Below are 15,250 nucleotides of genomic sequence, written 5' to 3' on the forward strand. Positions count from 1 at the left end.
GGCAAAAAACGCCGACGCGTACGACTTCCTCTACGCTTTCCAACCACAAGCGCGGCCATCACTGAGAAGATGGATGGTGTGGAGGAACCTGAGGAAGATCTCGCTGACGGCACGGTTATTGGCTCCCGGACAAGACGACCTGATACTTCTCATGGCGGCGGAGGCTGCGATGGCAATGCCGAAGCTGCAGATCATGGAGCTTTGGAACTCTTGGACCAGCAAGGGTATCGCAGCCATCTTCCGCTTCCGGAGGGAGGAGACTGAAGCTACTATCGAGTTATTCAGCACTTGGCCTGGAGGTCTGAGGGTCTCTACGGCAGCCAGAGAGGCTTGGGGTCGTGTTGCGACAGCGCATAGGCCACTGCCTCTTCATTGGAAGCACCGTACTTGGGCTGCGGGGGAGATTGATGGAGAGCATTCCGTGCTGACGAAATTGGAGTTGGTGCAGGATATGCTGAATCCTGTGTCACTGCGGCAGATCGCGCGGGAGGAAAGGGATGCATAGTTTATGGTGTGCGATTTTGCTAGAGAACACTTGAGATATCATACTTGGAACGCATGAAGAATCTTGCTGAGAAGGGCAAACCCCCGTCCGTAAGCATTTCGGAGCGGCCCCGGGGAAAAGGCCAATTCTGGAGCTAATGGAGAAGAATGTGGCAATTCAGAAAGAGGTCAACTGGTACCACGATTTTATCTTCTGAACCCCGAGATTCCTCTATATTCGACACCTCTCCATGAACATTGCACACGTTTCCTGCAGACGTGTGTTCCTCTGAATCCGAGCTTGAGATGATCGTAGTCTACTTTACCACTGAGACTCTCCCTAACTACCTACTGCAATGGCGCTAGCAGGGCATTTCTTACAGTAAATCAGGCTCTAAATAATTAGTCAGGAACTTATAGTAACAGGGTGTATTACAGTAATCTAGTATATTATACTTATTTCTCTAAAGGTATCTTCCTACCTAATTTATTAGTAAAGATACTTATACTTAAAAGTTCTTAATACTTCTAATTATTTTAATATAAAGACTAACCGTTAAAGTCTTACTTTATAATACCTTTTTATTATATAGTATTTCTTCCCCCCCCCCCTCTACCCTCTACCCTCTACCCTCTGCCCTCCGGCTAGTAAGCTCTACTTTAAGAGTTTAAAGATCTTTATTATTATTAACTATAAGGAAGGGAACGAGTAAAGTAGGTAGGCTTATAGTAAGGTACTCTCCTTATTAAATTATAAGGAAAGTATATTTAGAAAAAGTATAATATATTAGATTACTGTAATGTATTGTATTACTATATATTCTGGACTAACTATAAAAAGTCCCCTGAAGGCGCCATTGCAATAGGTAGGTACCTAGGTACCTTCGCACGGGATCACGAGCTGATTGCCTAGGGTACTTTGTTGGAATGTTAGTATTGGAGAACCGCAAAGTTCTCGCCGCCGGACGCGAGAGTAAAAAGGTCGAACCTGCCTCACGCCAGAGCAAGAAGGATTGTTAACTTGGCAGTCTGTAATCATAGTTATCTTGCATAGCTGTGCATGATCTACTGCCAGTCTGTGCCAACGGCCCCTTAACTAATCAAAATAGCAGCATTTGGGGTGTGAGTGAAGGCCGAAAAAGGTTAGCACGGCAGGCCAAGCAACACCCAGCAGGCAGCAGGAACGTGGCGTCCATCGTAATGAGAATACTAGCCTCCTTTCCATCATTAGCGCTAGGCGGCAGCTGCGCTGCCTGGCGCGTCTAAGATGAGGTTCACAAGAAAGACGTGTGCGTATAATGGGATAAAAGCTCGAGGTTCGGGCGCTTTTACTGTCCATAAGAATATTCTACAGTGCATCGTTGAGCAGATACATTCCATTCTATCGTATTAGCCATCTTAGATCTTCCTTCACTGAATCACCACAGCGACAATGTTCACTTTCGATAATGTCAGCGACGGTGAGGTCGTGCACCAGCGTTGTGTGCTTGTCACTGGAAAATACGAGGCCAATGACAAGAAACGTCATGACTACGTACGAATCGAGACGAAAGACGGTGCAGGTCGTGCTCTTTTCCCCGAGCAACGATGGCCAATGTGCCAGGGCTGGTTCAAGGCGATGCTCATCTTGACACCCGGAGAGAACCTCATCAACATCACATCTGATGACGATTCACACAAGAAGAGAGTAAGCCAAGAAAGAAAAAGCATAGCAGAATTAGAACTTGCGAGCATTAACAACTTGAACCTACCAGTTGCGGCTGCAATATATTCCACTTCTCCAGACACCGCCCTTGCATCTGGCCATCCTGGTAGCTAAGGATTCACCGCTGGCAATTGACTGTCCACCGCGCAAATACCATGGCCTCTCAAATGCTCATTCTAGCCTTGAAGCAGCCATCAGCAAGTTCCGGACCACAGCATACATGTGGCAGGCCCTGACAGCTGAAGAGTTGCGCAAGAACGGCCTGGGCCGGCGATCGTTCCGCCTGGAGGAAGAATGGGCAGCTGATACTCTGAGCCAGTCCTTCACAAACGACATGACAATGCAGTCCACCGCCAAGATCCACCTGATCCGAGCAGACAAGACCGTTGCTGAGCTCCGGGATGCACAGCTGGCCCAGCAGAACCCGAACGCGAGGCGCAGGGACGACCTGCACAAAATCTTCAGCGAGGCGCTGCTGGCACACGGGGGCCCCTTTGCCTCCGAGGCAAAGCCTGTCGTCGCTGGCCTGATACTGGACTCACACTACGATACGGGGAGCAATTTGATCCTCGCCCACGCTGCCCTCGGCGCACACAATCCCAACGGCCTATCCCTGGGAATCTTCGGCAGCCACCTGACCTATTCCTGGCCTCGGTTCGTGGAGGAGATCACAGACTGCCTGCTGGACGAGGGCGCGCCGGGAGATCGGGTCGGAAACGACAATGGCGAGTGCGTGTCCATGTGGAGGTCCTGCGCCGTGGGCCAGGGGGCGTTCCTCCACGAGGTCGGCCACGCGTTCTCGGCACCGCACACGTCGGGCATCATGGCCAGGGGTTACTCAAAAGACTGGCCAAAGTGCTTCTTGGCCAAGACTGCGTACTGCGCGCGTGACAAGACCGAGGGTGTCGAGCCTGTAGTGACTGACACACCGAATGACTGCCGGTGGGACGTCCGCGATATGCTCCGCTTCGCAAACCTGCAGCACTTCAGAATGCCTTCGGACTCACCGCGGGATAACAAGCCTCCCAGCTTCGAGGTCTGCGACGATGAGGACTTCACTCGAATTGTCATCACCTGCCAAGCAGGCATTGCGCAAGTTTTGCTTCAAGGAAAGGAGGAAGCCAGCCCCAGCCTCGCCAACCCTCAGACCTCGGTCAAGTACACAATCGATGAGCTCGAGTCCCGATTCGACCTTCTCGAAGCGCTGGAGGTCGAAGTCCTGGGCATGAACGGCAAGCACCAGAAGACCGACCTGTCCCGTCTCCTGTCAAGCAGGTCGTCGATCCGCGTGCCAGGGACCACCGTCCGCCTGCACAAGCAGAGCATCAGCAACGGCGAGCCGCAGAAGGACGACTGGCAGTGGGCAGTGATGCTGAAGAAGCGCGGCCGCGGCGGCGAGCTCGTCCCCGCGAACAAGATCGACCTCAGGGTCGGCTGTGGGCTCGACGGCGCCGTGGTCTACTACAAGGACGGCACGCAGATCCCCTGTGGCCCGCGTGGAAGGAACGGGAATGACCACGGCATGGGCGGCCATCAGGCCCGCAAGATTGCGATTCCCAAGGGCGTGGATGTCGTCAAGGTCGCCGTGACCAAGGGTAGTAGCTGGGATCTGCAGGGGCTGAGGATGTGGCTTTCTAATGGGAAGGCTATGGGTGCCTTGAACCGCGGCCGAGGAAACGGCGTCGTCCAGACTCTTGGTAAGTCTTTCTGCTGCTTCCGAGGTCCTCGCATATGTAATGTGGTACACAATCTCGTACCGTTGCATGGGTGTCGGCGGCCCACAACATTCCACTACAACAACTTGACTGACACAAGGAAAACCAGTCCCGGGACCTAACCAGAAGATCATCGGGTTCTATGGCACGAGTGGCCAATATGGCATGTGTAAGGAGTTCGGAATCGTCACTGGCCCAGCGGATAACCATATCCCCGACACCGTCTATGACATGCCGGAGCTGCAGAACAACCCGGATGGTGGCTCAGGACGGCCATCCAAGCGACGACGCGTTGTAAGTACTCTTTGAAACTCCTGCACAATTCAATAGGCATTTATTCCACGATAATCTGGAATGAGCGATGTGGCTGACCGTGCTTATCTGTAGGATCCGAACCAGTCCGATACTGAGGATGACGGAACGGACACGTCTGAAGATGAGGACACTGGCTATGATGACTCGGACCAGGAAGATGAGGAGTGAGGTTCCCGTTGCTGCGCGTGTAGATCTTGATCTCCCTGTCCAATCTCCTATAGAACATTCGCCACACAGTCAGCTGTATCGGCGCCTGAAACCACTGGCAACCTTTGAGAGCTGGCAGTAGTACCGAGGAAAATCTTCTAGCATGTCTGAGGGATACCAGATTGCAATATGCACAATTGTCTAATCAAACCACTCCCTCGGTGCTGCGACCTCATTGTATCTAGACGCGTACATATTCATACTGAACGATAAACTATGCTCCGTCTATGGCTTCTTTCGCACATCCTCTCGCGTGATTTGCTTGTCGACCAAGATCATGCTGCCAACCATTGCAACCCTCATTTAGACAAGGGGGGTCCTGGGTCACGCGCTGACACTCAGCGTACAGCAAACTGCTTTGGCATGCCGGTGCGAATTAGTTTGCGACGCCTTTATGCGTCTGCGACTCATTACCTGTTCCCTCTGCCGTGCCCTGCGTAAGTCCTACTGGCAGTGGCCTTAGGTGAGTCTATATTAATATGTGACGCCAGTAGCTCCACCATGTCGAGCTTGTTCGACCTGCGTGCCCTTTCCAGTGCCGTAAGGCCCTCAGCGTCGCGAATGTTCAGATCGGCGCCCCTTTCAACAAGTATCTTAGCCTCCTCATACCTTCCGGCATCCGCAGCAGCATGCAGCGGGGTAATCCCGCCATTTGTGTCCCAGGTCTTTAAATTAGGATTGCCACCGTGGTCAAGCAGAGCGTTGAGCAACACCGGGTTGGCACACATGACAGCCCAGTACATGGGGGAGCAACCATCGCCGAAGTACTGAAAGTTTGGATCTGCGCCTTTCTTGACTATTTCCAATGCGACTGGCAGATACCATATGGCGCAGACACAGATGAGGATGGCGTCGCCTGGATGTGTGCTGTCAGCGTCATTCTTGGCCACCTGATATAAAATCAGAATACTCACGGGCAACTGGGAACACCACATTGACATCAGCACCGTGTGCCAGCAACAGTTGTGTCATGGGGAGACTGTCAGCCGCCATTTTGAGGGGATTGTAGTCTCGATCCTCGGTCTTCTCCACAAGTAGTTTATGACGAGACTCGGTCCTACTGGGTTTGCGGGCACCAGGGGGGAGGATCGTATCCACGTTGGCCCCCCTATCGATCAGCAGCTTCGCATCATCCAGGCGATCTCTCATCACCGCCTGGTGCAAAGGCGTGTACCCGTCCTCCGAAATATTGGGGTCAAAGCCAAACTGAAGGAACTTCGCCAGCGCACCGGAATCTTCACGCTCCAGCGCCATGTGCAACAAGTGTGGCCCGCCACCGGTGGCACGAAACCTCTTCACCACCGCTTCAAGAATCGGGTCCAGCTTGCAGACGTCCTCCCCGGAGTCATGCATCACGTCCATGATTTTTGATGAAAAATTACCCAGTCGGCAACCCTTCTCGATGAGAAGGGCGGCGACCTCCCATGACTGCTCCTCCAAGCACACGTCGAACGGGGTGAGACGGTCGTCGTTCTTCAGGTCGAGCGCTGCACCATGCTCGATCAACACCTCAGCAATATCGCGGTCGTCGTACTTTGCGCAGACGTGCAAGGGTGTTGAGCCTCCGGCTGCTCTCTCCGATACGCGGGCGCCTTTGGACAGGAGCTCCGTTACGACTGCCTTATCACCCGCCGAGACAGCTTGTGAGAGCGTTTTGGGCGTTTCAGAATGCGCAGTAGCTAGACTTTCTTTGCTTCCAAGCTCACTGTGTCCTATCTTCAGCCATGAACAAAAGTCAATGTTCTGCAGAGGACTAACCTGGTCTCAATCGCGCACGGAGGCTCGTTAGGAGTTGTGGCGATATCTGGAGCCTCCCCGTGGTCCACGGGCACACCTATATTCCGCCATGAACCATCCGGAATGCCCGCGATATCATTTTCGAGCTGTTTCCTGGTCTTTTCCGCACTTTCAACGTCAATGAAACTGCCCAGAATCCTGTTGTGATCTGCTGCAATGATCTGGCAGACCTCGTCCCGCGTCTTGCCCGTCAAGTAGCTGCGTACCCGGATTAGCTTCCAGTTGTCTGAGGATATCCATCATGTCATGGCTTTACCCATTCGTCACTGATACCGCGAGACAAAAGCTTGCCTTGCGGTCTCGTAGCTTCGCGATCGAGGCCCGTATCTCTTCCTTGTGCATGATCCAGCTTAGCATCCTCATCGGACCCAGCCTGGAGCTGCTTGCTTCAGCGAACGGGGTGATGGCCACACGTAAATCCTGAATGGACTCTTGACACCATGTTGTGCACTGGGACAGCGTCTGAGCAATCGCGACATCGTCTTGCCTCAGTGGGTAGTCGGTTGCCAGCGTCTGGGCTGTCTGGAGGAGCGTTTCGAGGCTGTCGAGTTCTACTCGGAGATCACCGATGTCTTTTGGTGCGTCACGGATCCCTTTGATTAGCGTGGTGAGACTCCGCGTTGATTGTGCGGCAACAGCGAGGACGCCTGCGAGGCTGACGACGATAGACGCTGGCGAATAATGTCAGTTTGACGAATAAGGGTTGGCTCGCCTTCGGGGACGATGGTTACTCACACGGATCCATTACTTAACACGGATAAGTTGGTGTGAGATATCCCACGCCGTGCTCATGGAAGTCCGACATCTATCCTTTTTACTCACAGAGCGTGGCTCCGCTTTTCGCAGACTATGAATACGGTGTGCCTGGAGCCCTTGTAACGGATCGCTTAAGTGCTTATGATGTGGGTCTCAACAACATTACAGTGGGTCGCCGCCAGCGAAGAGGAAACTTCACCCCCATCTTGGAGATCGAGACTTCCCAAGGCTATTGCGAGTTGGATTTTCAACAGGATAATATCATGCATGGAATCATGAATTCTCAAAGGTTTCCAAGTGCTGAGCATGTTGTCAGTGCATGATTGCGCTTGTTCTTTAAGCTTCGACGTGCCTTCGGGGGCCCATAACATCTACTGTAAAAGTACGTCGCAGGATCAGCTGAAAAACGAGGCTCGGCCCGCCAATAATCCATCCTTCCAAGGTCCCCTGCCATCCAGGTGATGTGGACCCACGTGGGTACAACGCAAATTTAATAGTTTCGACTTCTCTTGCACTCTACATCTTTGTTTGTGTACAAGCTGCGTCTTTGTCATAAGTATCAAAGGCTGAACGAGTCCCAGAAGCTTGCAAAAGTTACAAGTGCTGAAACGGGGTGCTTGTGAAACAAATCTTCCATATTGGTGACGGTACCTAGGTAGACCGACAACGAGTTGAGGACCAAGTGGATCTAAATGAAGCGAAATAGATAGAATAATTGACAAACATGAAAAAGGGCTCAGTATGAATACTCGTCATCGGACTCATAGTCGTTGTATCTCCGGGAGTTCCCATCCATCCTCCCTATTTCAGCGATCGAAAAGCTGGGACTCGATGAACGGGAGATGCGACGCTGCATCCCGCGGGTACTCATGCCCCCTGGCATCAATCCGCTCGCAGATAGGTTTACGACGCGGTCCGGTCGTTCCTCAAATACCGGTAGGGACTGCAGGTCCATGCTGCAGGTATGGTTATTTGCCATCAGCACTTTGACGAAAGCGGGCAAGTTCCTATCTTCGACGATATCCCGAAGATATTGCATCACGACTTCCAGGTCCCAAAACGAATCGAAGGTATCCAACATAGATATCGAGTCAATCACGCAGAATACCCTCGTGCCCGCGGGGAACCCGTACAGTAACTTGTGGAGTGTGTTGCACATGGCCTTCAAGTTGCGGTTCTCCAAGTCTTCCACCATTTTGCGGTCGTAGAGGAAATCGAGGTTCAGGCGCCTAATATTGACAAGCTTTAGGAAGACCTGTATTATTAGGGACCGGACGAGACCTGCTGGGCCTGGGAATCGGTCGTCTTCGTAGTCGACGTGGAGGCTGCAGAAGAAGTGGACGGTAACGTCCTCAGGCCGAACCGTCACCAAGCAGCCAACGAGGTCGGCGCAGAAGATGGACATAGCTGATAGCTTGTCCTGGCTCGCCAAGCGTATGTTTGCGTTGACGAGTATGAGGTCGGGCTTGGCTTGGTTCATCCAGGCGAGGAATCTGCCGTGACGAAGTAGCGTCTGGGCCTGACTGGATGCCCGACCATTCACATCCCCTCGGTACGCGAGGACGCACTTTAAATCCATAACAGGGTGGTGCATAGATATTTCATGACGGGGCACGTCTCGCTCCTCTGGGCCGTCTTCTTCAATCCTGTATTCAGCGAAAAGTTCCCAGAAGTTATTCTCTGAAATAACTGCGCCAAACCTGGCATGTTGGCTTTGCTCGTTGTGACCCTTTAGTTCTTCCTCCGCTCTTTTCCCTGTTGCCTTGTCAGCATCACAGGTCCATGGCCATTCAGACTGATTGAGAGAGTTTACTTTTAGATTCCAAGACAAAAGCCATCATTCCATTCTTGTAAATGATAACTTGTCCGTCCTCCCGGCGCTCTCGAGGGTTGGTCACAGCAGCCTCTTCGAGCTGCTGCTGAACAAACATGGCAATTTTTTGAATGGCTTCCGATGATGATCTGGTACTAGCCGCGAGTCTCTCAATTCTTTCTCCTAGGCCGGATTCCATACTGTTCATTCGGTCCTGCATTATCTTATTGTTCTCGTCGGCGTCGCGGCGCGCAAGCGTAGTTTGCACTGCAGTGTAGTGAGTCGCGGTATCGGTTCTTTGGATAAAATGATCTCGGGCTATTTTGATAGCCCGTTTGAATGCTTTAGTATTCTCAGATAAGTGCTTTAGGACTGTTTCCACGTCCGTCCTTTTCTTTCTGTCTTTTGACTTTGGGACCATCCGTCGCCCTATTTGAGGAGTATCAGTCTCATGGTCTAAACTTTAAGACATTGTTTGACACATCAAACAGTCTTACATTGCGATTTGTCCCCCTTTGTGATGTCTATCAACTGCTCTATTGACTCCACGATTGCTTTCTGAAGACACTCCCGGGCCTTGATAACATCTTCATGAGCCTGGAAACTGGAGTTGCTCGGGTCGGCTGAGGCAATCGCTTGTCGAATCTCCTCAAATGCCTTGAGGATATTATCGCGTTTATCTAGTGACCTTCCCGCGAGCTGAGGAATTACCGTGTCTCAGTAAATCCACGAGTCAAAGGTTACGGGGGTTCCCACTCACCTTGATCACAAGAGCAAGGCCTGTCTTGACTACCGACAGTCCAAACTCGTCGGGAATCCAAGCAACCCAGACATCAACATTCTCTGAAGCCTTGCCAACCGTATGCCATATTCGGCGCCAAGAACTTTGTTGGCTTTCCGTGTAATCATTTTCAGTGTCGAGAAGCTTGTCGCATAATGTACCCCAGACTTCGGTGGTGTTTCTCTGCGGAACCTCAAGGCCCAAAGCTTCAGGGAGCGTCATACGGAGAGAACGTTCCAGGCGACTACAACATGGAATAAATTAGGGGGTCTATGGCCGGGTGCGGATGGTCTTGATGAGGGCCTCAAACGTACGCATATGGGGTTATCGACCGAAATTTACCGGCTTCGGGATCGAAGGTCGCCGACAACGCGTATGGTCTAGTTGGGTCCCGCTGGTCTTCGGACTGAATGAAGTCTACCGCGATGGAAATCTCATCAGGCCCCGGATGGCTCCAATCCAGGTCAACAGCCTGCCCTTGGGGCATTGTAAAGTCCATTTTCTCGTATCAAGTACCTCGACATCAGCAGAAGTCGAACGAGATGCCCTGCAGGCAGGTTGGAGTTGAAAATCGGCCACGCGAAGTTTTGGGGACCACCGATGTAGATAACATGAAAGCCGAAGATCAATGATTACCGGGGGCAGGTTCTCAGGTTCGAAAGATGAGAGATCATCACGAGGGGCCGGGTCTACAATGGTTACACAAACCAAGCGACTTGTTGACCCCATGTGACGGAACGTAGTACAGGGGTATTCAGCTAGCTTCCTATGCCTGTCTGGTCCGGATTGTGACTGTCTCGGAATCGGCGGCGCAATATCAACACCGTCCAATCTTGCGGCTCCAAGACCGGTTTCCAGCGACGCTACTCTACGGTACATGCAGGCAGCAGGCGGACGTATGTTTTGACTGGACGAGAGTCATTAAACTTTCTTCTTATTGCAAAGTGTGGTGGATATGGTCACAGTCACATTGCATCGGGGCCATGCGGTCTTTTTGAATGCCTTCGATCTATTGGCTTGCTGCGGCTGTTGGTTGCTAGTGAGTTCAGCCCCGCGCCTGGTGACCCAAAGATACGCGGACCGATACGGCCGAACTGGGTCGGCGCGACGCCCCGGCCGCTTGTGAAGCAAATATGCACGGCAATCAGGTATCCACTTTACTTGGGTAGCATTTGTTCTGGACCAGACAGGAAATCTACCGGGCTGGCTGGTGTCTGGGCGCGTAATATGCTGTGTTCCCAGGTATTGCTCATCTCTTTCATCTCCTTCATCTTCTGAGATATTGAAGGACTGCCCTGAAGTCTTTTGCCTTTGGTAATAGATCCATAAATCTATCTCGTTCATTTCCAAGGTTTGCAAACTTATCCTGGGTCACTGGTTCGTTCATCCTGCTTTACTATACCAACTTTGAAGTCGTGGACATCGATCAGTCTGCACACGAAACATTGCCATGGAAGCCAATGATACGTCTATCGCAGCCCAGCATGTTGGATTTGCATTGGCCAGAGGGGAGACTCCAAGAGAGAGTAAAACAAATCTACATGTGGATATTCCAGACGTCAACAAGACAATGAACTCGACGCAGGAGATCACGAGTGGAGAGGAGAAGACCGCCGTGGAGAGCTCCAAGGACGACACTCAAAAGAACGACTCAGCGAAGAACGAGGAGGAAAAAGAGGATGCGAAGATGCGGGAGGTGTGGGAAGAGAACCGAAAGAAACTTGCAAGGAAGGCTGCTGTCAAGTGGTCAGATTACGAACATTTCAAGTCAGTATCACTTTTCACCTTTTACGGATCCCCCCCCCGGTCTTTCATGTTTTGGGAAGTTCTAGAATACAACACTTCAGGACCCTTAGCAGGACTAACTTCACCACTAGGAATCGATACAGCCCAGAGGACGGATTGGAGATCATCGAAGTCCTGTACGGCCATCCCGACCTGGGCGGGGAGATTGCCCAGGAGAAGGCTCAGAGGGCCTCCACGACAGCCAATTTCAGCAGAAAATCGCCATCTAGGGACAATCGTTGGATCCAAAGAGTGCGCATCGAGTCAGGAGTCCTCGTTCCACTGCTAGCGCATCTGTCAAGCTGTGAAGCGGCCTCCCACATATGGCCATCCGAAAGGCCGCGGGTATTCTTCCGACCATTCGTCACGTTCTATCACACATTGCCGCTCATGAAAAAGTGCATCCAAATTCTAGAGAATTCCGGACACACGCCCTCCGACAGAGGCGTAACCCCCAACCTCCCGGGTGATATTCCTATCATTGACTCCTTTTCCGGCACGAATATCACGCAGACTCTGTTTGCCTTGGATCCTGAAGTCGCGTTGCCGCAACTAAGGGTGTACGTCGAATTCGTTGAGAAGAATATTATCCCAATGTGGGATGAAGCGGCTGGTACCAGCAAGCAAAGGGCCAGATGGTGCGATCTGCCAATGTTCTTCCGCCCTGGCGAACTGCTGTTCACAAATCTTGGGACTGCCAATCAGAAAGGGCAGTCCCAGCCTGGATCTCAGGCTCAATCAGGCGGAAAGCACACAATACAGAATATATGGAAGTTCATTTCGTTATTCGTGACAGAAGTCGAAGACGCCGAGCCGTCTGACTACCGCAACACGAAGCGCAATTTGAGCATTCGAGCATATCACATCGACTTTGATGGAGACAAATTTGGTCCTTCTGAGTGCGAATGGCCTTACATTCCCGAATACTCCGGGGAGAAGGAGATCAGGAGCTTGTATGTTTATCCTCTACGGTACGAGAAAGAGAGGGAGAGGATGGAAGCAGAGCTCTGTAAGCGGGGAAAGCGATTCCTGCCTCTTCTCCGAGAACGACACTGCTATTACGACGGATGGAGCATTCGGTACTGCAAAGCCATATGGGACCTCGACTCTACAGCCCCAAACGCAGAATATATCGATGGAGAGATCATGATTGATTTCAAAGAAGGATGCCGAGCGAACCCAGAATTGACGGCTTTTGTCCATAACGACTATGACATGGACGCGTTTCATTGGTTCGATCGTGAGGATCCCATCGAGATCAAGTTTTGGGACGGCCCAGCGCGCCTCAAGCTTCTAGGGGAGAGTAGAGATATCTCACAGACTGAGGAGGACTTCACCAAGCGCTACGAACTTACACTGCTGAAGCATGACCCCTTTATCAGAGACCACAACGAAAACAAGCCATGGCTTCAAGAATATACAACGGACCTGACCAGTCATTTTCGTGGGTCTCCTCCACCACCTTCTCTTCGCACCGTGAGGGCTTCACGATCAGGCGTTAACAACTCTCAACAGATGATGAGCAATACATTCTTCTGCCACAGCGGCTCATCGCCTATTCTTTCCGAGGGCGGAAATTCTTCATGGCAAACGTTGACTGTGTCTCGCCCATGGCTTTGACCAAGAATTCCTTCAGGGATCTCAAGATCAATCCGGATCATAAGAGAATGGTCAATTCGTTGGCGCAGTCTCACTTCGAAAAGCAGGACATGAGGCGGAATTCAAAGGTCGCGAATCTGGACCAAGATTTTATCCGCGGGAAAGGGGCGGGGCTGATCATCCTCCTCCACGGAGTTCCGGGGTATGGCTCCTCATAGATATCCAATGATCACACAGAGGAGGTACAGCAATTCAGAATTTGTCACTGACCTATTGTTCACAGTGTCGGTAAAACTACGACTGCTGAGGCAGTGGCTTTACATAATCGAAAGCCACTTTTCACGATCACGTCTGCAGATCTTGGGTTCACTCCTCGTGAAGTCGAGACAAAGCTTGTGGAATTCTTCCGACTGGCCCAGATCTGGGACTGTGTTCTGCTACTGGACGAGGCCGACCTGTTCCTATCGCGGCGAGAAGTCCAGGACTTGCAACGCAACGCTCTAGTATCTGGTGAGTTAGACATCCTCTTTGAGTGCCAACGCCATCTGCGAGGTTACTAAAAGAAACGATAGTCTTTCTTCGGGTTCTTGAATACTACAACGGTATTCTGTTCCTGACTACGAACCGCGTTGGCACCATGGATGAGGCTTTCAAATCCAGAATTCACGTCAGCCTCTACTACCCTCCCTTGACCGAGGCACAGACAGTTGACATCTTCCGTGTCAATCTGAGGAGGCTTCACGAGATCGAGGCAGCCAAGAAAGCGAGCGAAGCAGGCAACACCATCATTAACATTGATGATGCCAGCATCGTCAACTTTGCCAAACGCCATTTCAAGATACACCAGCCGTCAGAGAGATGGAATGGCCGACAGATCCGGAATGCCTTTCAGGTCGCGTACTCTCTTGCGCAATTTGACACGTGGGAAACCAATCCGGACGACTCGGGTGATGACGCGGACAACCACGAGGCTGTGTTGGTCAATGGTGAAAAGACTTCAGCTAGCCGCGGGGCATGTAGGATGGACAGCAACCATTTCAAGATTGTCGCGGAGTCCATTGAGAGGTTTGATTACTATCTCTTCAAAACCAGAGGCACGGACGCGGACACGGCAAGGAACCACCGATTAAGGAACGACGGACACCGGGATCCCAGAGATACGGACTATGACCGGATGTCACTTGGCCCAGATTATCGCGGTGGTCGGCCCAACTCTCGAAGGGAGATGCCTCGTAGCCCTAGTGCTCGGAGCCCGGTTTTCGATCCGGTCACTCGATCCTCGAGAAATCAACATCGAGAGCATTTCGATGACGAGGACGAAGAGGAACTCGAAGACAACAGTGACATCGCAGGGCCCGACTATGGGGGGCACAAGAATAACCCGGCACGGCAGCCCTTCCCGTCGTCCCACTCGACTCCATCAGTCCCCAAGTCCAGGAGAGGCGGCGACAGACATTATGGGCAAAGGGGTGGCGACGAGTACTCGCCGGATGATACCGGGTACGGCAAAGGCGGTAGCATGAGCAGCGGCCGTGCGAACAGTTACGGCCGTGGCCGTGACGCATACGAGTATTGAGCCCTGCGATCCCCCATGTGCGGCATGGGGCCGAGAGGGTGCATGACAGCCTAATCTTCCGATCTCGTCCCCTTTTTCGCTGTTGGCCTACCTACCCTGGGCTCCAGACCTGATGGCCAGACCGGGCGAGTGGAAATATTGTCGACGACTATTGGGAGGAGTAAGGGGCAGCAGGGGCCTGCTTGTGCAGGGGCAGTTGCCAAGACTCAGGCAAAACGTGGTACAGGTTAATTCTTTCCTCCACTCACGATAGTCAGGCCTTTGTCATCCACTTTGAGTGGTGTTGGTTGCTCGGCATATGGTGCGAATACATAACTGTTTGAATGAGAATTGACTACGCGCTTTCAAGTCTGGTTCGCACTTTCCTCTTTTCGTTCCAAGTCGCTGCTCGGATTGTCATTTTGTTTTGCAAATCTCCTCGCGATGTATCGTTGCGGGCCGGTACCGACACACACGTCCTGGTCAACCTCACCCCCGCGGCAAACTTCCGCGAGATGGTGCCTGAGATCTTCATCCAGGTTACACTGGATCGTCATCGCGACAGCCTGCAATCGGCCTCATCGACCGAAGGGATATGCCGCGGCAGGCTGAGGGCATGAAAAAGGACGGCCGTTCAAGGTCGCGTCGGTCGTCAGACTCGGCAGAATCAGACTATGTAGACATGCATGTAGTGAGTGAAAAAAGACACCGAACCGCCGAGTTTTTAGGCCGATGGTGC

At 52.1% G+C, this 15,250-nt stretch overlaps 5 protein-coding genes across 5 annotated transcripts; 3 read left to right on the forward strand and 2 right to left on the reverse strand.

Annotated features, from left to right (window-relative positions):
- Positions 1 to 73: 73 nt before the first annotated feature.
- On the forward strand, positions 74 to 505 carry KVR01_010378 (uncharacterized protein; the record flags this gene model as incomplete). The annotated part of the gene is made up of 1 exon (XM_044791292.1): positions 74 to 505. One exon carries the CDS (start codon positions 74 to 76, stop codon positions 503 to 505), a length of 432 nt encoding a protein of 143 aa, XP_044640537.1.
- Positions 506 to 1,805: 1,300 nt separating this feature from the next.
- On the forward strand, positions 1,806 to 4,643 carry KVR01_010612 (uncharacterized protein). The gene is made up of 4 exons (XM_044788351.1): positions 1,806 to 2,170; positions 2,238 to 3,885; positions 4,013 to 4,197; positions 4,291 to 4,643. The coding sequence occupies exons 1-4, from the start codon at positions 1,916 to 1,918 to the stop codon at positions 4,384 to 4,386; spliced, it is 2,184 nt and encodes a 727-aa protein (XP_044640771.1). The 5' UTR covers positions 1,806 to 1,915; the 3' UTR covers positions 4,387 to 4,643.
- Positions 4,644 to 4,726: 83 nt separating this feature from the next.
- On the reverse strand, positions 4,727 to 6,994 carry KVR01_010410 (uncharacterized protein). Its single transcript, XM_044784992.1, has 5 exons — positions 6,958 to 6,994; positions 6,479 to 6,893; positions 6,184 to 6,420; positions 5,340 to 6,130; positions 4,727 to 5,281 (listed from the first exon to the last, which is right to left on the reverse strand). The coding sequence occupies exons 1-5, from the start codon at positions 6,965 to 6,967 to the stop codon at positions 4,836 to 4,838; spliced, it is 1,899 nt and encodes a 632-aa protein (XP_044640569.1). The 5' UTR covers positions 6,968 to 6,994; the 3' UTR covers positions 4,727 to 4,835.
- Positions 6,995 to 7,714: 720 nt separating this feature from the next.
- Positions 7,715 to 10,148, reverse strand: KVR01_010389 (uncharacterized protein; the record flags this gene model as incomplete). The annotated part of the gene is made up of 5 exons (XM_044789332.1): positions 9,887 to 10,148; positions 9,552 to 9,816; positions 9,289 to 9,490; positions 8,792 to 9,220; positions 7,715 to 8,733 (listed from the first exon to the last, which is right to left on the reverse strand). Exons 1-5 carry the CDS (start codon positions 10,069 to 10,071, stop codon positions 7,715 to 7,717), a joined length of 2,100 nt encoding a protein of 699 aa, XP_044640548.1. The 5' UTR covers positions 10,072 to 10,148.
- A 727-nt stretch (positions 10,149 to 10,875) lies between these two features.
- KVR01_010135 (uncharacterized protein) lies at positions 10,876 to 14,881 on the forward strand. Its single transcript, XM_044790770.1, has 5 exons — positions 10,876 to 11,339; positions 11,450 to 12,801; positions 12,873 to 13,158; positions 13,240 to 13,466; positions 13,529 to 14,881. Exons 1-5 carry the CDS (start codon positions 11,023 to 11,025, stop codon positions 14,530 to 14,532), a joined length of 3,186 nt encoding a protein of 1,061 aa, XP_044640294.1. The 5' UTR covers positions 10,876 to 11,022; the 3' UTR covers positions 14,533 to 14,881.
- The last annotated feature ends 369 nt before the right edge of the window (positions 14,882 to 15,250 follow it).

The sequence above is a fragment of the Diaporthe batatas genome (assembly GCF_019321695.1).
Source record: "Diaporthe batatas strain CRI 302-4 chromosome Unknown Contig00013, whole genome shotgun sequence".
NCBI classification, from domain to species: domain Eukaryota; kingdom Fungi; phylum Ascomycota; class Sordariomycetes; order Diaporthales; family Diaporthaceae; genus Diaporthe; species Diaporthe batatas.